We start from the raw sequence: 21,335 nt of genomic DNA on the forward strand, positions 1-21,335 counted from the left end.
GTTCTGTACAAGTATAACATAACGGTTTATCTCAGATGAAATTGTGAGAATTTGTGTCAGAAAAGATGGCAGCACAAAAATATGTTTTGGGGTGGTGGGGTGGCCCTACACTGAAAGCCACACAGGCTGAGATGTCCCCTACAGGATGTGGCAGAAGTGAAGGAGTGGCTCACTAGCTAGTGACACTCCAGCACGACAGTCCAAAAGATCAACCCTGCAGCGAGACTGTCTCAGGCACACTATATGACTTTTCTGTTCGTTGGTTTCTCACCTATAAAATGCAGGCAAAACCCATCAAGACAAAGCATCAAACAAAATGTAGCTATGAGGAATAAATGAATTAATACATGTAAATTATGTTGTAAGTGCCTGAAGCATGAGTACTAAGTATTAGTTGCTATAATATTTTAATTTTATTATCATCAATACATTTTTGCCTAATTTATCAAGAAAGAAAGAAAAGAAAGAAAGAGCGAGAGAGAGAAGTATTGAAGGCAGCCTACAAGCGTGTATGGAAGGCAAAGCCGAGTAACTGATATATTCTGACTCAAGCTGGAAATTAAAGACCCAAACACCTTTGCCTGGAATCAGATTACTAGGTTCCCTTTTCAAGACATTCGTATCCTGGGAAAAAGCAGAGAGGGAGGAAAAGTCTTTTCTGTGTAAGTGGAGAAGGCAGGTAGCCTCCCCAGACGCTAAGACCAAAGAAACTTCTGAACTTCTCAATGCTGCGCTGCTTTATGGAGAAGCAATTCTTTAAAAAGGTCAAGAAAGGACTGGGAACTCAGAAGATAGAATTATTAGCCTTGGGGGAGGCACGGGCCAGGGGGCGGGGGGGGGGGGGGCGGAGAGAAAAACTCTCTTCATCTGAGGCAAAAGGAAAGGAGTAAGAAAAGACAGATATTTATAGATATTTCCTGGCCAATCCCCAAGTGCCTAATTTGGACCGAATCTACAGTGTCCCTGAACAATCCCCACCCAGAAGGCTGAAATGCCAGTGACCGGCGGGGATAAGGAGTATTTGGCTCTAGGGAGAGCCAAAGGTGACTCTGGGAGAAAAGCCCAGCATGATGACATCTCACCTCTTCTAAGACTCTTCTACTGCAGCCACCCAAGTCAGCTTTCACCACCCAGTGTCCAGACTACACTTTATACCTGGCTGACTCTGCCTCCCCAGCCCTGCCCTCATGGTCTTCCCCATCTCTGCAAAACCGGCCAAGTCTTTCACCGCTTCCTATGTGATCCCATTCACGATGCTTCCACTAAGCACCTCGGTCAGAAAGCTGACTCTCAGAACTGCGTTTACACTCCTACCTCACTGACAGCACCCGTCAATTATCACACTGATCTGGGCAGCTGCTGAACAAGTCCCTTCGAGCAAGAGCTCTCCTATTTCTCAGATTTCCTACAGATTCCAGGCCTTAGCAATCAACAGATGGTTCCTACGTGAATACGTTAAGTATCTACCTCTCCCTCTGAAGATCTTTCAGGCAAGGTAACCCATTTCTCAGGAGGTCAAACTGGTACAGGCAACGTGGATGCAGAAGCTCCTTTTATTCATACATCTGAATAACCCCTGCATTTCTGGCACAAAGAGAGACACTAGAGAAAAGGCATCGACTCTGCTCACTGCAAATGAAGGACACGAGTAGTCGGACTTTGTCACTAAATGCGACGTAATGGAATTCATCAGCAAGCAGAACTTCTCAGCCTACCCTGAACGGCTTTTTGAAATACAAACCACAGTTGAGGTAGGTTCTGTAAGGCCATTCTGGAGATCTATCGGACTAAATACATAATGATTTTTATTTGTTCATAATTAACAACAGACTGATAGAACCTCATACCTTTCTAAAAACGCAGATGTCTCTTTTTGGAACATAAATGTTTTTAACACAAACCCTGAAAAAAAGGGAACTGTTCCCAGTAAAACTGTAAAAAAAAAAAAAATACATTCTACACAAAATGGTGAATTATTAAAGACTAAGTTTCAAGGAAGCATTTGGTACTGTCTTCAATGATGTGCCTGTGTGTACGTGTTCAGGGCTCGGGAGACTGCACAGGACTCACAAGACGCTTGCTATGTCAAGGACAACACAGCTGATGAATCAGGCTACTCCCCTGCGCTCCCAGGACTGAGCAGGACACACAAGGAGGCCTCCGCTCTGCCACGTGTAAGTCTATCACAATATGTCTCTTCTGCTTACCCCACGAGGACGCTGTAACAACAGGCATTACTGGTTTTCCAAAGAGCACAGCTTTAGTTAATAAGGCTGATTGTTACCACCTCTCTTTCATACAAGCCCAGTTTTCCAAGGTCTGAATTCTAATGGTTCTTCTCCAATTCTCAAACCAATGAACCGGGAGAAGTTTTGTTCTGTTTTAGTTCACTACAGAGACAATTACCCAAACTCTACATAGACAGAGTTCTTGGCTCAATCCTAAATACTCGTATTAGTGGGTTATCAATGAAGAAGAGCCTCCTCTTCTCCACCTGATTTTTAGGTGCAACTCCTGTCACCCTCATTAAATCACTTTTTTAACCTTGCTAACATCACTTAAAAGCTTCAGGGCACCTGGGTGGCTCAATGGGTTAAGCCGCTGCCTTCGGCTCAGGTCATGATCTCAGGGTCTTGGGATGGAGTCCCGCATCAGGCTCTCTGCTCAGTGGGGAGTCTGCTTCCCTCTCTCTCTCTCCCTGCCTGCCTCTCTGCCTACTTATGATCTCTCTCTGTCATAAAATAAATAAAATCTTAAAAAAAAAACAACAAAAAACTAAAACACTAATCTGATTTACTTGTAGCAAGAATCTGTAACATAAGCTAGAGCTGTGGTTCTCAAAGAGTGGTCTACAAAACCCTGAGGGTCCCAGAGGCATTTTCAGGATATCTGCGGGGTCACAACTATTTTCAAGGTACTACTAATATGTTATTTGTCCTTTTTGTTCTGTTGATATTGATGTGCTGATGGGTCTTAAGGATCAAGAATCAAGGCAGTGGGGGCGCCTGGGTGGCTCAGTGGGTTAGAGCCTCTGCCTTCGGCTTGGGTCATGATCCCAGGGTCCTGGGATCAAGCCCCACATTGGGCTCTCTCCTTGGCAGGGAGCGTGCTTCCTTTTCTCTCTCTCTCTCTGCCTACTTGTAATCTCTGTCAAATAAATAAATAAAATCTTTAAAAAAAAAAAAAAAAAAAAGAACCAAGGCAGTGTTAGCACCAAGGTGAACCAGTGGTCATTATAGTCTTCACTGACATACACTCACAGTTTTGGAAAAAAAAAATATATATATTTTCATATAGAATGTCCTTGATGAAACTGTAAACATTAATTTCATTACATTTCAATCTTTAGGTACATATCTCTTTAATCTTCCATGTGACCAACGGGAAGTATTCAGAAAATGCTCTGCATACCAGGTATGATGGTTATCTTGAGGATATTCACTCATGCAAGTCTTAAGTTGTGGGCTCAGCTAGCCCCTTTGTTCATGGAACAACATTTTTACTAGAAAGACGGGCAAACGAATGATGCTTATTCAGAACTTGGGTTATTTTCTTGGAAATGAACAAAGTGAACCTGTCTTTCCAGAGAAACAACTGGCAATCTTTACTGCTGATAAAATTCAGACTTTCAAGTAAAAAATGAGAATTTTGGAAAACTTATATTTGCCACTGTGAAACTGCCAAATTTACCGATACTTAAAGCCATCTCTTTCTTTCTTTTTTTTTTTCTTTTTTAAAGATTTTATTTAAAGATCACAAGTAGGCAGAGAGGCAGGTAGAGAGAGAGGAAGAAGCAGGCTCCCTGCTGAGCAGAGAGCCCGATGCGGGACAGAGCCAAAGGCAGAGGTCTTAACCCACTGAGCCAACCAAGCGCCCCATTAAAGCCATTTCTGATGAGACTGGTGGTAATTTTAACAAAGGCGATTTTCTGATACTGAACATGAAAAAGACATTCAACATTTGGAAGAGTGTACATTACTCAATGAATCTGTACTTCCCCAATGACTGATCCATTTGGTTAGAAAATCATGCCCAGCTAAAAGATCCACTAAAGTACAAGGTAGACCAGTGGATTTTTAAAGAATCAGAGGATAAAAAATTCAACCATATGACTTCAGATTCTACTGCAAATAACTCTTAAAAAAAAAATTTATTTGATGGAGAGAGAGAGATCACAAGTAGGCAGAGAGGCAGGCAGAGAGAAAGAGAGGCTGAGCAGAGAGGCTGATGCAGGACTCAATCCCAGGACCCTGAGATCATGACCTGAGCTGAAGGCAAAGGCTTAACCCACTAAGCCACCCAGGTGCCCTGCAAATAACTCTTAAGAGCCTATCATCTGTCAATTCTGACCTGGTAGCAAATAAAAATATGGAATTATCTGAGAAGATGATTACTATATTCCTCCCTTTTACAAGCATGTATCTGTTTGATACTAGATTTTCTTTGTTTTCTTCAACCAAACACCATACTGTAACAAGTTAAATGCATAAAAGCTATGAGAATCCAAGTGTTCTCTACTGGGTGAAGTTATATTAAAACCAATTAAAGTGCCACTCTTCTAATTTTGTTTTGGAACTTATTTTCCTTAAGAACATGGCCCTTCATAGTAACAAGTAGTGATCTGTTACTGCTATTATAAATGAATTGATACTTTTTAAATGTCTCAGTTTTAATTTCTACTGTAGTAAATATATGCAGGCATAGCCCATACACACAAAAGTTCTCTGGAGTTTCTGATCATGGTTAAAAGTGTAACAGGATCTTGAGACCAAAAAGTTGAAGAACTGCTGAGTTTATAAGGTAGAAAGAACTAGAGAATCCAGCGGAGAAAGGATAGGGACATGACCCCTCTCAATGAGAGTTTGAAGCGACAGGTTAAATTTGACAAAGAAAAAAAAAAAAAAAGGGCTGGTGGTGGGGGGTGGGGTGATAATCTGGGATGAAAGTTCTAGCTTAGGAGACTGCATGGAAGCCAATGCCTTTAGTTACAGATGAAGTGAAGTTCAAACAATTTCACAATATTTTTGAATGAAGCTGGTAAATTAAGAGTAACTACAGCAGGAATGGGAAGCAAAAATAGTTTTCTGACAGGTGCATAAAATTCTTTAGGAAAAAATGGTCTACGTGTGAAAGGACTTAGCAGGGAGGCACTTGCGAGGTGACCATATGGCCAAAGAGGTATTGTTCCATTTTTGAGAGACTGGGTGAATGACCAACAGGTAAACTGACTAAAATGACGCGAGTAACTCTTCAGTGCAAGTTCCTGTATGACTCGCAGGATTCGTGTCCACTAATGGACATTTTGGTCACATAACAGTCAACAATGTCAACATAATTCTGAGACACCAAGCGGAAGACAAACTGTGTCCCCTGTCTGCTGCCCCAAAGCACTGGCATTTCAGAAATATACTGCAGCCAAGATTTCCAAATCAAAGCTCCAGCACTGAAGGCTTTATGTCCATGTGCCATTCCCATAAGAGTCACTTGTCACAGGTTCCATGGAGAGAAAACGTTCTAATCTAATTACGAGAAGGTCTCCACACCTGGGGCAGGTGACACAGCTCTAGGGAATGGAAGTTAAAAATGTGGTAGAAGACTTCATACAATTTTCTCTCTCTGCTAAAGCTGAGCTGTCTCTCGGTTCAGCTATTCCCTTTGGTCATCAGAATATACGTGCTTTTTTGATGGGCGGCAAAAGGAAAGGTCACCTTGAAAAGGTCACCTTGTTAAAAAAGTAAAATCAATGACATGCAGTCCTCAAATGTTTTAATTACTAGTTGTTTATTAGAAAGAACTTCCTAAAGGAGTATTTGTTTTGTGGAAATGAATGCTGATCAAGTCCTACTACCTTATAGGTGGCCCAGCAGTGGCTCCGCTGAGGGAGAAGAGTGTTGGCATCTCCTGTGAGGCACTGGATATGGTTAAATGTAAGGGCCTGGTCTTTAAAGATTCAAGTCCCACTTTTAACTTATTTAAGGGTTTGTACCACACTCCCTTCATTAGACTTAATTCATTGGTTATATGATAACATCCCTTCCAGACAAAGTAGAGTTTGCTGGTCCTTTCTTCTTTTATTAAAATCTCATTTTATATCCCCACCTTCCCCACTCTCTGCTGGGTGATAAATGACAATAAGTTACATCAACAACTGCTGTAAGAACCAGGCAGCCTGGGTCTTCCCACGGCTGTTGCCTAGTGTCAAGCCTTTAGAGCCTGGTCAGTTGTAGACGCTCTCAGGAGACTTTTCCGTTCAGTGACCCTGCTGCTTCCCCTCCCCAACTCCCCTAAGTGAAAGCTCTCCTTCCCTTCCCTTCTTGCTACCTCCCTCCTTCCTGCTCCAGGCTTCCCACTGACTGGTCTTGAAAAGGAAGGATCAAGGCACCTTTCACGTCAGTCAATTCAAAAGTACCTTCACGTTTATCTACCAACAAAATGGCTTGTACTAGAGAACCTAGAGTGTCTAAACCTTTTCAAAAACAAGACTGATTCAGAGATCATACTCAGTTTATTTTATTTATTTGTTTTTAAAGACAGAGTGTGGGTGGGGGGAGGGGCAAAGGGAGAAGGAGAGAGAGGACCTTAGGCAGGTTCCATGCCCAGCACAGAGACGGGCAGGGGCTCAATTCCCATGACCCTGAGATCACGACCTGAGCTGAAATCAAGAGTCAGAAGCTCAACCAACAGAGCCACCCAGGTGCCCCTAGAGATCATATTCTTAAAAGGGCATGCCTTATTTTGTATTCTTTTGTTTAACCCATCCTCCTTCCCAGAGAGCCATGCCAAGAAACAAGACACATGGCAGTAGAGGTCGTCATCAGGAACAGAAAGGAAGGATAAACAAACTTGGGATCAGGAGGCACTAACCCCTTCCTCTTCCAGGGACAGCCAAAACCACAGCAGCTTCGAGTATGAGACTAAAACCAAAGTGAATAGGGAGAGATACATTTTAATGATGACACTACAGTGCAGATGTCAATCTCCCACATTCACCACTGTCCAGCATCTCTTAAGAACTTCTACTGGCTTCACAGAAGCCTGCGGGACCATGGGGGTGGGGTCGCCTATGCTCTTTCCCAAAGCCTAAGGACACACCCTTTGCCTTACAAGACAAACCTAAGAGCACTGTCCACATTCTTTTTTTTTTTTTTTTAAGATTTTATTTATTTGACAGAGATCACAAGTAGGCAGAGAGGCAGGCGGGGGCGGGGGAAGCAGGCCCCCTGCTGAGCAGAGAGCCCAATGTGGGGCTCGATCCCAGGACCCTGAGACCATGACCCGAGCTAAAGGCAGAGGCTTAACCCACTGAGCCACCCAGGCGCCCCTCCACATTCTATTTTATGCCAGTCTTGAAATATCTCTTCTCACATCTCGCAAGTATTCCTTTTAATGGATTCAGCCACAACAACAAGTGCATTAAGGCTTTATGTCAAGAACACCAGGATTTAAGTCCTTTTCCTGACTCAAGGAGGAAAGAACAGTCTCAGACCAGCAGAAAAACAAGCCATGACTTTGATGTGAAGCAGACACAGCACCAGGTTTCAGCACTAATGAGGGAGGAGGGCCAGAGCTCTATTTTTCTCCTTTAGATCATCCCATTAGGGAAACCTAATGACTCCTAGGAAGGAACATAGTCTATTGTGTTGTGTATGGTGCAGACAGGGACAGGAACTGTTTCGTGGCAAACAATCATGACACATGCATCACTTTCTGGAACTGGAACGAAAAGACTGACTCCCTATTTTAAGGCCAGCAATGCTGTCAACAGGGGAATATCCCTTGAGTGAAACATTTCAGCAGTATTCCACTTAATGCCACCAAAAGTGAACAGTAGGAGGGACACTGGTGCAGAGGCCTAAACAATGGATAATTCCTTTTCCGAGTTCCCATGACCCAGGTGTCAACTCCTGCTTCATTACTTCATCTCTCCCAAAAGAGCCTCTTGTGGGATGGGTTATCTCTTACTCATTTTGCCTACCACGGTATCCCGAGTTTCTCTGAACAGGGTTCATTCAGTGCACAAAACAGTGCAAGTCTGCAAATTGAAGGCTCAATTTAGTTTTGGAAATGCAAAACAGTAACTCTTGCAGGAAAGGATTGCATTTTAACAGCATAATTTATTGTTGGAATCTTTGTTATAAATGTTTAAAGTAAGGACCTCATGCACTGATGTGTGTGTGTGTTTGTGTGTTCATTATCTCCATGTTTCCCTGCTGACAAGCCCGTCTGTGGCTTCCCACAGTCCCTGGCCTCATAGGGGTGGAATGAGAGGAAAAACTCCTGAGCCTCTTAGAATGAATGTCCTGCTTCCCACAAAGTGGAGGCTACACAGCACGTGGGCTTCAGGGCTTCCTGTCCCTCATCAGCCTCCAGACTGGTCCGGGCCTTGGTCCAATCTTGTAAGACCTAAAGCTGACCCACTAGCCCAGCATGGCAGGGAGAGACCCGACGCCAACCTACTCTCTGTCCCCAGGCCCTCCTGCATAAAAAGAGCTTAGCTTGTAGATGATTCAGTGGGGAAAATGAATATGACAGTATTTTTGGTTGGTGGCAAAATAATCAGGAAGGACGGCAAAGAAATAAATTGATGTCAGAAATGAAACCGACCACAAGCACATGTTCCGTAAGTTACTATTTCCACAGAAATGGAGAGAAGAAGGGCATTGGATAGGGGGCCCTACAATTCAGCTTTTTCCAGGGCTACTGGGAGGTGGCCCCAGTGAAGGACGCGACAAGCACCACGTTCCTCCTTTTTCTGGTCATTCCTCTCCTGTGGGATTACCAGGAAACATCATCCAATTAACCAGACTTTTGAGTGACTCACGTGGGCTTGTTTGGACTAAAGTCCCCCTGTCTCGGTGGGCAACAGTTTTCATTACAGGACAGGGAAGCTAACCCAGAACAAGCATACAGAATTTATAAAGATGTCCTGCTTTAGAAAGGAGGCGACGAGGAGGTAGGACGCTCAAATCCATCCGGATCGCCCTACCTCGTGACCTGCACGCGGCCCATCCACAAGCACGCTAGCATCTACGAGGGACGGCAGCATGCTGAAGGGTGTGCCCCAGAATCCCTGTCCCCGCCACCACCCCCAGCTGCCCTGGGCAGCAGATGCACACAGCGTGTCAGCCACAACACGGGATTCGAGGCACAGATTCAGCTGTGCCCTTCCATGATTTCTCTCAGGGTGAGGGCAGGGAGAACAGGACTCAATGAGACAGCACACGGTCACTGAGCTGTCGGGCTGCTGCTACATAAGGGGTGTCCACAGCGAGTAAGCGCAGTCCTGGGAATCAGCAGAAACATTGGGAGAGGTTCGCGGGGTGCCTCAGCTCCTGCTGGGACACTCAGGAGCTGATCTCTGAGGCAGGTGGGCAAGAGGGAGAGGTTGGACCACAAGACTGACCCCAGGGTTCAGGATCCTAGGCCTGGCTCTAGCATTAACCAGCTGGGCAAACAAGGGCAGACCCCTTGAGTGCTCTCGGCTCAAATTCCGTTCTTGCAAATTAAAGGGTACAGACTGCATGACAGAGATGACAGTTCCTCCTTATGCTAAGAGTCCATAATGAGAACGATGATTTCTGGAAGATTCTAGATTCCTGTAGTTAGAGAATCTGGAATATAAATAGAAAATACCTTTAACTGGCTCCATTGCATATCTTATGATCCCCTAAGCTCTGTATTTTTATAAATTAACCAAGGGGGTGGTGGGACATCTCCAAACCAAGTACATTTTCCCAGTTATTTAGCCTGCTTCAAAAAAAATTCCAAGCAATAGAATAATTCACAGTTTTCTACTAATTATCTCCATTTTTTTTTTCCTGCCTCAAGGAAGGGGTTGAGCAAAATTCTCCCAGATGCTACGGGTATCTCGTGTTCTATGCTGCAAATAATCACCCACACATATGTATGGGTATGTACCTCAAATAAATGAAAGGTCAAAAGTCAAATTTATACATCCAAATATTTTCCAGTGTCCACTTTGGGAGGCTCTACATTTATTAGAATTAGTCCCACTATTTGTTCAAATACTTTCAGAAATCATCTTCTGCAACTACCTTCAAGAGAAATTCCAAGAAGCACACATGAAAAATCTGTTTCGTTACTACACCTCAGTTCAACCCCAAACGCTAACACCAGAAGGAGTAGGCTTTGAAAACTCTTAAATACAGGACAATCCTAATGACTCCGTCAGGACAGAAAGCCAACTACAGATAATGAAGAGCAACATACTAAATATTCTGGCTCACTGTGACTTCTGAGTGAGACAAATTCAGAGTATGTTAAATATGTTCATCTAGATGTCACGGTAGGTACTTTCCGCACTGACTGACTTTGTCTGGAAGACTACACAGGTGGCACTGAGGTAATACTTATGACCACGTCACGTCAATCCTCTAGTTCCACAGCAGCGACACGGCTCTGGGGCAGGGGTCCGCGGAAGGGAAGCAAAACTCCTCTATCACTGCATGAAATGACAGAGGCCAAGGAGGGGGAAGCATGGATTGACGCTGGTTGAATGGAAATATTTACACAAAGGTACCACTCTTTTTAATTCCCATATGGTTCACATACTACCAAATACTTCTGTCGTTCATACTGGGCATGTTACTTTTCTCAGTTTCCTAATGGGATTTTTTTTTTCTTAACTTGGATGACTGCCAGGTCACAGTTACCTTACAAATTAGGGCATTTCTGGCAACGCTCAGGCAATTCTATCATCTTCGAGGGGGCACATACATAGTGAAAGCAAACAGGATTGGCTGTTTAAGGCTGGAAAGCATATCAAAGGCTCCCTCAATCTACCCCTATTCTTTCCAGTGAATATTTATGCCACATGTGTTACAATGTGGTTATTACCAAGGAAACCTTACTACATTTCACACAAGCATTTCTCAAGAAGTCATTTCTCAGACCGCTGGGGGGCTCAGTCGGTTAAGCATCTGACTCTTAGCTCAGCTCAGGTCTTGATCTCAAAGTTGTGAGTTCAAGCCCCACAGAGGGCTCTACAGTGGGCATGGAGCCTACTTGAAAAAAAAAAAAAAGTCTTTTTTCTGTAAACCCCTAAAGCATGTTAATGGTTTCTATGGCATGTCTCCTACACTGTGTTCACATATTAGGATTATGTCTGTGCACACACGCTTTCTTTATTTAAATAAGTCAGAAACAGGGACAATATTTTTCTTCTAAGAAAATCCTCTAGCTACTTGATACAATGCCTTGAAAGGGGAAAGCATTCACTTAATGCTTTCTAAATGAACAAAATCAAGGCCACAAGCTAGATGCCAAAATGGAGCAGCTTGAAGAGATCAGAAATATTGACATCAGTACCCTGGTAACTTTTCTGTTTAAAGCCAACAAACCCAAATACAACAGGCACATGTTATTCTGCTGGTGGCCAACGAGAGCAAGACATCACCAGGCATCTTCTTACAAAACCTACTATGAGAAATCTATGACTTCCCCAGTCATGCGTATCCCTGAGAAGGACTTGATAAGCCTTTCTTTACAAATCAAATGACATTTTTCTCTCAGTTTTTCTATGATGAAAGTTTCCCCTTTTAAGAGGCAAAAACAAGTAGCTGCGAAGTCACGTGCTGTCAGTAAGCCGAACACAGAATGTAGGATCAGAAGCAATATGGTACTTTTTTTTCTTTAAGTAGGCTCCACACCCAGCGAGAAGCCCAGGGTGGGGCTTGAACTCATGACCCTGAAGTTAAGACCAGAGCTGAGCTGAAACTGAGCCACCCAGCTACCCCCACACACTATTATTCTAAGAGAGCACCGGGTGGTGGCCCTTCCAAGTCTACTGGTAGAAACAGTGGGTATAGCCACGCCTCTGTTTCTAACAGCAGGCACTATCTTCACTCTCACAAAAGATAATCAGCTTTTAAATTGAAAGGTGGAGAACCATGTGAGGTAAACCCTATAAAAACAGCACACTCTTTGGAGACTTCCCTCCCTCCAGGGTGTGCACAGGAACCTGGAGCGAAGAAAGTGCCATTTACCTGAGAGAGAGAGGTTTGTGCAGCTCTACTTTAACGCTCACCACCCTGTACCCTACCTACTGGTTTGATAATGGTCTCTTCTTGCTGGACAGCAGTCTCTGAAGCAGGCTGACCGGTCTTCACTGTAGCAGACCTGAGGCCCAGCGCCAAGTTCAGTGGGCACATGCTGAAACAAATACTGGGTAAATCAGCGTACCCCCTTCCCATAAATAACACGTGGCATGGTAACTGACCACAGTGGCCTGACAGAACCGGTCATTTCTTCCAAGACCATCTCAACCATCACCTGCCTAAAATCATTCATTCCTAATCTTAAGCGTGGGTCTGATAATTCTTAGGTTAAAATGGGTTTAGAATTCTACCAAACGCTGATAAAATGCCTATTATATGATAACCACTCCACTAACTCTGATTAGTACAAATAATTCTTGAGGAGGACATCATTATCCCAAATTTACAGAGGAGGGAACTGAGCCTCTAAACAAATGGATCAAGGCGACAGATCCAGTGGCAGAACTGGGATTAAACTTCGGTTTATTTGGCTCCATAAACTTTCCATCATGCTTGGCTACTATCCTTGACTGTCAAAATAATGAGATAAGAATGAACGGAAGTGAAATGAGGAGTGTACAAAATGGGCCAGCAGAGTGATAAGAATCAGATTTGGTTCTTTTGTCCCAACAGAAGATTTAAAAAAAAAAAAAAAGGCACATGCTCTCCTTTCAAAATGTACATATGACCTCTGATCAAGCTGTTCTGTGTGAGAGAAAAAAGTAGATTTTTTAAAATATTTTATTTATTTATTTGACAGAGAGAAAGAGATCACAAGTAGGCAGAGAGGCAGGCAGAGAGGGAGGGAGAGGGGGAAGCAGGCTCCCCGCTGAGCAGAGAGCCTGATGAGGGGCTTGCTCCCAGGACCCTGAGATTATGACCTGAGCTGAAGGCAGAGGCTTAACTCACAGAGCCACCCAGGCCCCCCATAGAGTAGATTATTAATACAATTTAAGACTCAGCAAAACATCTTGGGAACTGTTCAGGGAAAAAGTGATTAGTTAGGAATCTGGCCATTAAACAGTGTGATTTTAAAAAGTTCCTCGCATAATCTGACACACAGTCATCCAATCAGTATTTTTACATGAAACATGGTGTGTCAACTCTACTTCAGTTAAAAAAAAGTCCTTCACAATTATCCTTCTAGTCCAACACACAAGATATACCTCCCAATATTTGACCACTCGTCCAAAATTAAGGGCTGGAATTTCAGAGTCCCTAACCATTATAACAAAGGAGAAAACAGGCCAGAGAAATTAGACAACCTGCTCAAGGTCACTTAAAAACCTTGAGTCAGACCATTAAATTACACTTTTACATATATTATCTGAAGATACTTTTACACTAAGGTTATACTTTTTTAACTTCTGAGTTTATAGCTGAAGCTGTGGTTCTTCGAGGCACTTCTTTTTTTTGGCAACTACTTTGCTAGAATATTTGCAGAATTTCCTGGAAATACTCCATTTCAGAGGAGACGCAGAGAAAGAATATCTCCCAAAAAATCTGTATGAAAAAGCTGAGGAGTAAGTTTTCCTGTGGTTGAAGTGAGCTCTAGCGCCAGACCCATAAGGGATAATTAGGGAGGCCTGGCTCTTTTAAATGCCAAATACAGGCAGAGAAGACTTATTGGCGTCTTGTAAAGAGGCCAATTTGCCTTTCCCTAGGTGACACGCCACAAAACTATATACGTAAATATGATAGCAGAGACATCGTTAAAAGGACCTTTCTTGAAACTGAAAACTTAAATAAGAGGGTATGGTGTGGACGCCATTTTGAATATCAGTGTTAAGGCTTGTCCAGTTAGTCACCAAAAAGCCTGAGCGCTGCCATATTTCCCTACGGCCGCTGAGCGAGAAGGCTGTGACCAGCCACACAAAGCGAAAGTTTTTAGCCAGACTCCTTGACTAGAGAAGAAAATGCAAGCTCGCCCCCTTGAGACAAGAGAAAGAAAACACCGTGTTCTATTAGAAGTAACAGAAATACAGAGAGAATTCAAGGAGATTTTAACCGGAAATAGTTCAACACTGCCCTTTCCACAACCCCGAAGAAACAAATACTAATACTGTTGTAAAAATAATTAAGAAGGGAAATTCAGTTAATGTGATGTTTTGCTGTGCAGTTATTAAAAAAGGAAGAACGGTTTGGGTTTGCATTGCTTTCTTGACTGGGGACTGTGTGTTAAATGAAGAGTAGACTTTCCCAGTAACCTAATACTCAACATATGGGATTTTATAGTTGTGCTTGGGCATATTTGTGCGGGAGTGTTTGACGGCTAGGACCACAGGCATCCTGACAAGATATACGGGCCTGCTGAATTAACTGTTCCAAATGGCTAATAAGCTTATGTGATGAGCATTTGGAAAAGTAATTATTACAGAGATACTGCAATGAATAGACACCCCAGGGAAGCAAGTTCCTTCCTAATGAACCTGGCTACATACTGAAGGGTAAAATATCCTAAAAGACATGGGATAGGCTGGTCTGCAGCCCTCGGGCAGGGGAGCAGTAGTCAGAATTCTTTCCTGATCACCGTGGTGCATATTCTCAAAAAGAATGGTCCCAGAAGGCTTTTTATTCCACATTTAAGTATCCAATGTCATCTCTATACCTAGTCAAATCATTCTTTAGGAAATAAAAGGCAGGTCTGGAAAATCTTAGTAATTTCTGCACCAAAAGCCAACTGTTTGGATAAACAATATCTTGGTGATATTCAGCTGCAGCTAACAGACTGTGATAAGAACATGAGACTTATTTTAAAGTGAATCACTTATGTCCTAAAACGGCCAGAGGAATTTTTCCAACCACCACTGAAAACACAGTAGTATAATGTAGCGGCCTTAGAGTCACCGTTTGGGTGAGCACCTTTCTGGGGTAGAATGCAAAAACCCATCCAGGTGAACCAGATTCCTAAAAACTAGAACCTCCCTGTTTGACTTTTCTAGAAACCACAGTATAGGAGAAACACTATTAAAATAGAAGTTAAGGGGCACCTTGGTGGCTCAGTGGGTTAAAGCCTCTGCCTTCGGCTCAGGTCATGATCCCAGGGTTGTGGGATTGAGCCCCTCATTGGGCTATCTGCTCAGTGGGGAGCCTGCTTCCTCCTCTCTCTCTCTCTGCCTCTCTGCCTACTTGTGATCTCTGCCTGTCAAATAAATAAAAAAATCTTAAAAAAAAAAAAAAAAGAAGTTAAGTCCTAATCTAGCTTAAAGAGTTGATTAGTTGTGAAGTACGTCCAGTCACTTAACCATCCTGAAACCACCTTCTCCTATAAGGTAAAAATGCTGAGACCGCAGAGACTTTAAGGTCCATTCAAATTCTAAAGGTCCCAGAGGTACAACAAGCTCCACGTCTCCCAACTCAAATTAGTGTCTGGGTTCCTGATGCTCTTATAACAGTAGCTGAGAAACAAACCGCGTCTGATTTAGGAACCACCGTACGCTACTGGTTACGTAAATAAACAGAGACTGAAGTTGGGGAACTGATTAATAATAACAGTGGTAGGCCCTGTTCTAAGCGCTTGATAGATATTAACTCACTGAGGGGTAGAAAATGGCAGGCAACAAAAGGTAATCTGAGAACCTTCAAACCCGTAATGTAAGAGGGGATAAGGTTGAATATTAAACTGTGACCAGTATTAAAATGTTGGCATACTTAGTAACAAAGCACAACCATTAAGATGCTGATAAAGTGACTAATGGGAACAGGTATGTGTGAGTGAATGCCTTGGCCTCCTGAACTGTGAATAATCTTCAACCCAGTGAAGAATTTATCTCTTTGGACCACCTATCGTCTACTGAGAAACCTGCAGCGTCTAACACATACCTGTGTTTCTCGGAGAATATACGCAAGCATTCATCTTCATACGGATTCCTTTATGAATCATGATTTTAAGCATTACTGACTTTTCAAGTAAGGGTTTGTGTATAGCCCGATGGTCAAGCAGGTAAAGGAATGCAAAATTCCTTAAACACTTGATAGAGCCAGACTCCGCGGAGCGCTGTATGCGCTTCGACCCTTAGGTGCTTAGAGAAGGTGACAGAACACGGAGAGTCCTCTAAGAACTCAGAACGGATTCCTCATTTACATTTACTAGAAAACTGCCATAAATGCACCATGGTTCCACAGGTTTTCAAGACAATAACATGAGATACACAACTTCTTTCTGTTTTAAAACTGGAAGAGGATGATTCAGTGAAGCAGTAATTCAATGAAGCAATGACTGGCCTGTTCCCAAGGTCAACACACAGGCTGGGCATGTGTCAGAAAGATAGGATTAAATAATATTAAACTAATGCCACTCCACCCTCCACTACAGTCTCAAGCTCACCCTTTCAGGGTGAAAAGTAACCCTTTTCAGACAGCAAACACACAGTCCAGGGGGTTAAGGCCAGAAGATAAAAAGAGGTAGGGAAGCCAGGCTCTGGAGAGACAAAGTCAAAAAGCTAATTCAGGAGAGACCCAGAAGCGAACTCTCCGCCTTCCAACGTGTAGTCTAACACCGAGCGTTTCCACCACAAAACAGAACAATGTGGAAAACAAAACAAGTGTACTTGCTCTGTCCTTCATCTGTTGGCGCACAAGCATTCTCTAGGCTAGGGGCTCACTGGCTAACGGTTTTGTGTAGCCCATGAAAAATCCCAAGAGCGGGCTTTACATTTTTAAATGAGTGACAAAAAAAACTGTTCAAAAAGGAATATTTCATGACCCGCATATTATGCGAAGTTCCAAGTTTAGGGTCTATCGACTGAGTTTCACTGCAGCCCAGTCACACTCATGTTTACATGTAGCCTGTGGCTACGTCCACAGAGTCGAGCTAGCTAGTCGTGACATAGTCTGTCCCACAGAGCCTTAACATACTCTGTCCTTCACCAAAAGTCTGTGGATGTCTTGAAAACCTACACAGTGAATATAGCATACGAAGAGTTCAATGGGAAAGAAAAAAGAGAAACTGAGACCTGGGGAACATCAAAGTGTGTGCTCATGCTTTATCTTTCCAGTTCACAGCAGATGGGGCCAGTGCCCCAAAGCAACAGGAGGGAGAGGTCAGTGTCCAGATGTCCCATCCATCCAACGACACTGCGAGCACAAACATCGCCACTTCCTAGACCTGAAGACGCACAAATGTAGATTTTCTCCAACAAGCGAAGCGGAGGCAGACACAATGCGGAAGGCACCGGTACTTCCCAGCAACAGACAGGTCACAGACATGCAGGAACCTCCTCAGAAGGCCTGCTCACAGAGCCTGGGGCAGTCGGCAGGGTCGCGCCCTGCTGTGCCGGCCTCCTGGCTCCCATTCTGGTTGGGTCTGACCTTGGGCCGGTCATGGCGCGCTCTCTCACCTGGGACATGAGACGCTGACTGACCAGAGGAGCATTCTCTCTCTCAACTCCTCTAAAACCAGAGGGAAAATGAAAAGAGGAAAGAGAACAAGGAAAGGAGGAACTTAAAAAAAAAAAAAAAAAAAAAAAGAAGTAATATTCTGTTTTCTTTATAATGGACAAGATAAAATTAGGATAGAGGTAACCCTCCTGGGAAAGCAAAGCGGCTATGGCCAAGCAGCAGGCTCTCTTCAGTGCAAGACGAAGAAACAGGCACTTGAATTCAAGGATGTGAGTTTGTTCCTTCCCTTTTTTAGGGGCTTCTGGAAACAAAGACACACATGTACCCATGCAGGGTGTGTTCGCCTTTCTTTCCCCAGGGACAAGAGCAACATTTGTCTAAATGCTGCCTGCGCTACTAGTAGCCGCCCAGGCATTAGTCACGAACATTATCTGTAATGAGGAGCGGCTACAACAGTCCGCACCTCCCTACCACCGGACTCCAATAAAATGAAGCCTGTTTATCACAGTTCATACACTTGAAATAGCTTGGTAGGGTACAGTTCTGTTTACCTACCGGGGTAACTTTAAGGAAATGTACCACGTAGCCCTCTGAAGAGCAAGATCAGGGCCCTGTCAAGTCTAGACAAAGAAGACTGATTTTCTGAGGGGAAATATGATTTAGTCTTAAAACTTGATTTTCAGCTTCCAAAGGGTTATTATTTTTTTTATTAACCAGAAAGGACTTTAAAGCTTAGAGCACTATTTCTCTCAACAAGTTTGTTTGTTCCCTTGTTTTAAGTTAACAGCTTTTAAACAAAAAGAATCTCAAGAACCCAAAGAAAAAACATTTTTAAAAACTTACTGAATATTAAATACAGAATTACCAGTGACCGTCTATGGCCATACCACCCTCAACGCGCCCGATCTCGTCTGATCTCAAAAGCTAAGCCAGGTCTGGTTAGTACTTGGATGGAAGAATTACCAGTGACCCAGCAAATCCTCTACCGGGTATACAAAAACATACATCCACACAAACTTGTACACAAAGGTTCCCAGCAGTATTACTCAAAACAGCCCAAGAGTAGAAACAAGAAGATCAAACGTGGCCAGCCCACAGAATGGAGCATTACTTGGCAATGAGAAGAAACAGAATATTAATCAGTGTTACAACATGGTTTGACCTTGAAAGAGTAAGCTAAGTCAGAGAAACCGCTTGTGAAAGACCATGTAGTTATATATGATCCCACTAACTATATGATCCCATGTGACTTTCCAGAAGGGGCAGATGCTAGAGGCAGAAGGGAGATGAGGGACACCTGGGAGCCGGACAGTGGGGAGGGATGGGCTGTTAAAGCATAGGAGGTTTCCTTCTGGGATGATGACAGTGTTCTGAAATCAGACAGGGGTGACCACTGCTCTGAAATCTACTGAAAACGATTAAACCAGGCACTTGATATGGGTAGGTCTTACAGTGTGTGAATTATAACTCAGTAAAGCTGCTCGAAAAAAACTAGTGAAACTTTTTTGGTCACTAAAAATGATATGTTACACATTTTAGACAGTCATGAATGCTAAATTAAAATCTCATTTTTCCTATCAGTTTCTATATAAAGAAAGAACAGTCAGGTTTAAGGGGTTCCTAGATCCCTTTCTGTGACACGTTAAACACAATGACAAACCCAAGTCTCGTGCTCCCAGGAAATATCTTTTCCATTCCAGTCTCCAAGGGACCCATGCAGAAGGGGTCGTTCCAAACCTGCACTGGGCGGTGCCTGTGTGTGTGAAAGCTGAACAGAGCCACAAAGATACATCTCCACGTGATGGGAAAAGAGGCAAGGTGGGAAATACTCTCGTTAAAAAAAAAAGTTCCCCAACCAAACCAAAAAACAAAACAAAACAAACCAAAACAAAACAAACCAAGGCCATACATCAGACCCATCAGACCAGGCTAAACACATTTTGTGCTCCTGTAGACTTAACCGCCACTTACCACCTGGGTCGCCAGGCCTTGCTTCACGTCAGGCGCAGCAGCTGCGGCTCCTACGACCACCTCTGCAGAGGCCAAGCTCGCCCTGGCATTACTCAGACAATCCACTTCATCTGCAGCTTTCAAGTCTGGCATTTCTGAAGAGAACAAGGGGGTTACAAAGTGCGTCTGAAAAACCAGGGCCCGTGTTTTAGTATTTACACAACACATCCAGGCTTCACGTGTTCTGTTTGCTTTTGCTTTTGTGCAAAATGGGAAAAGTATTCATTCGCAGCTGGTGTCATTTCGGGCCCTGCGCTGAGCTGTTCCTTCATCACGAGGTCCACATGGTTTTCCCCTCGCCTCTGCACGGGTTTGTAGCTAAGCAGACGTGCAAGCCAATGTCTGCTGAACTTCCATTTTCACTACTGACTCTTCCTGACAAATCCGTGAGTGTGGTGCTGACTGTGTATGGGAGAGTAAGTTCACAAGCTTTGAGGAAACAGATCAATAGCTGAGGCTAGGTGGTCCATCTTGATTATCACCCACCCAAGAAGCCAGAGATGTTTATATTTGCACAGGACACAGGAAAGATGTGTCTTGAATGAGATGAAACCTTTTTAGAGGAGTCTGACTTTCTTTAAAAACATACTGCGCACACTCATTTAACCATCACTGCAACGGACTGGAATATTCTACTAAATAATATATTTTCTGTATTTTAATTTTTATTTATTCCCTAACCAAAACATAATCACAAAGAATTTTCTTTTCTTTTCTTCTTTTTTTTAAATGATTTTTAAGTAATCTCTACACTCAACATGGGGCTTGAACTTACAACCCCCAGATCAAAAGTCATACACTCCACCAACTGAGATAGCCAGGCACCCCGAGGAATTCCTTTTCTTAACAAAATGTTTTTATATGTTTTCTTTAGAATTATGCTCATTAGACCAAACAGTAGTGGGTTTTGTTACCTGACCACCATATGGTCAAGCAAATACAGGAAGAAAGTGGTAACCTGATGTCTGAGACAAACTGAGCCTTTGACTTTTTTCTTTTTTTTTAAAGGGGGCTGAGACTGGACGTTTAAAATTCACCTTGATAATACAAATAAAAAAAGAACTATCATGTCAATTTCGTGTGGAGATTTTTCTCTGGCCGATTTCAATCTCGTCATGCCACTACTCTGGCAGAAAAAAAATGTTCCATACACCAAAGGGCAGAGAAGTTTCTTTCACCAAAGAAGAGAGTTTATTCTACAGCACACTGTGACATGCCCAAAGGTCTCCTTCGGGTTGGAAAGCTACAGTCCTACAGATGAGCATTCATAAATTCCCTTATTTATAATTACACAATCTTACTAGCAATTTAAACAAGCTTTCTTGCCCAAAGAACAAAAACCTATGTTACATTTCATAAAATGTAAATAAAGTTAAAAAAAAAAAACAAAAAAAACCTAAGCAAGACCCTTAGAGGTACTCACTGATCAAAACATTTCTAAATAAGACTAATTTTTTGGGTTGTTGATGACTTCTATTTTATTTATTTGGGGAAGTGATTTCTGGCACACCCTTATTATCCTATACCCAGCAAGTGAAAATATGTATCTCAGCAGGCAGCAACCAATCACGACCATGAATAGTGGTTACTGAGACACGAGGGGCACCGGCCCCCTCTGCAGCCTGGCCTGGCTGAGTCCCAGAGGACTAACTTCCCAAACCATGGTGATGGATGGTCAGGATGAGTGAAGGGCCGCATCCCCTCCTCATAACGGGCAGTTCTGTGTTTTCTCATGTTAATTTCTATATGGCAGCATCTACAAACAGAAGCCAGTGCCACACGGCTCCTTCCAAGTCAGCAGTTACCCGACATCTCTTCACTCATAAAACACTGTGGTTTAATCCATGAATGGAAGGTAAACTTCCCAGAAATTACCCTTTGGCTGAGATCAGACTCAGGTACTTTTTCTATAGGGCAATGTGACCTGGG

General features: G+C 43.2%; 1 protein-coding gene across 12 annotated transcripts in view; it reads right to left on the reverse strand.

Moving 5' to 3' along the window:
• Positions 1–21,335, reverse strand: part of AKAP13 (A-kinase anchoring protein 13) — a 179,085-nt gene that overhangs the window by 129,144 nt on the left and 28,606 nt on the right. For all 12 annotated transcript variants that reach the window (XM_032342095.1, XM_032342093.1, XM_032342094.1 and 9 more), the window contains one exon: positions 19,368–19,501. In XM_032342095.1, the coding sequence (XP_032197986.1) occupies positions 19,368–19,501 (134 nt within the window). The remainder of the gene's footprint in view (positions 1–19,367; positions 19,502–21,335) is intronic.

Source organism: Mustela erminea, chromosome 5 (genome assembly GCF_009829155.1).
Source record: "Mustela erminea isolate mMusErm1 chromosome 5, mMusErm1.Pri, whole genome shotgun sequence".
Classification (NCBI taxonomy): domain Eukaryota; kingdom Metazoa; phylum Chordata; class Mammalia; order Carnivora; family Mustelidae; genus Mustela; species Mustela erminea.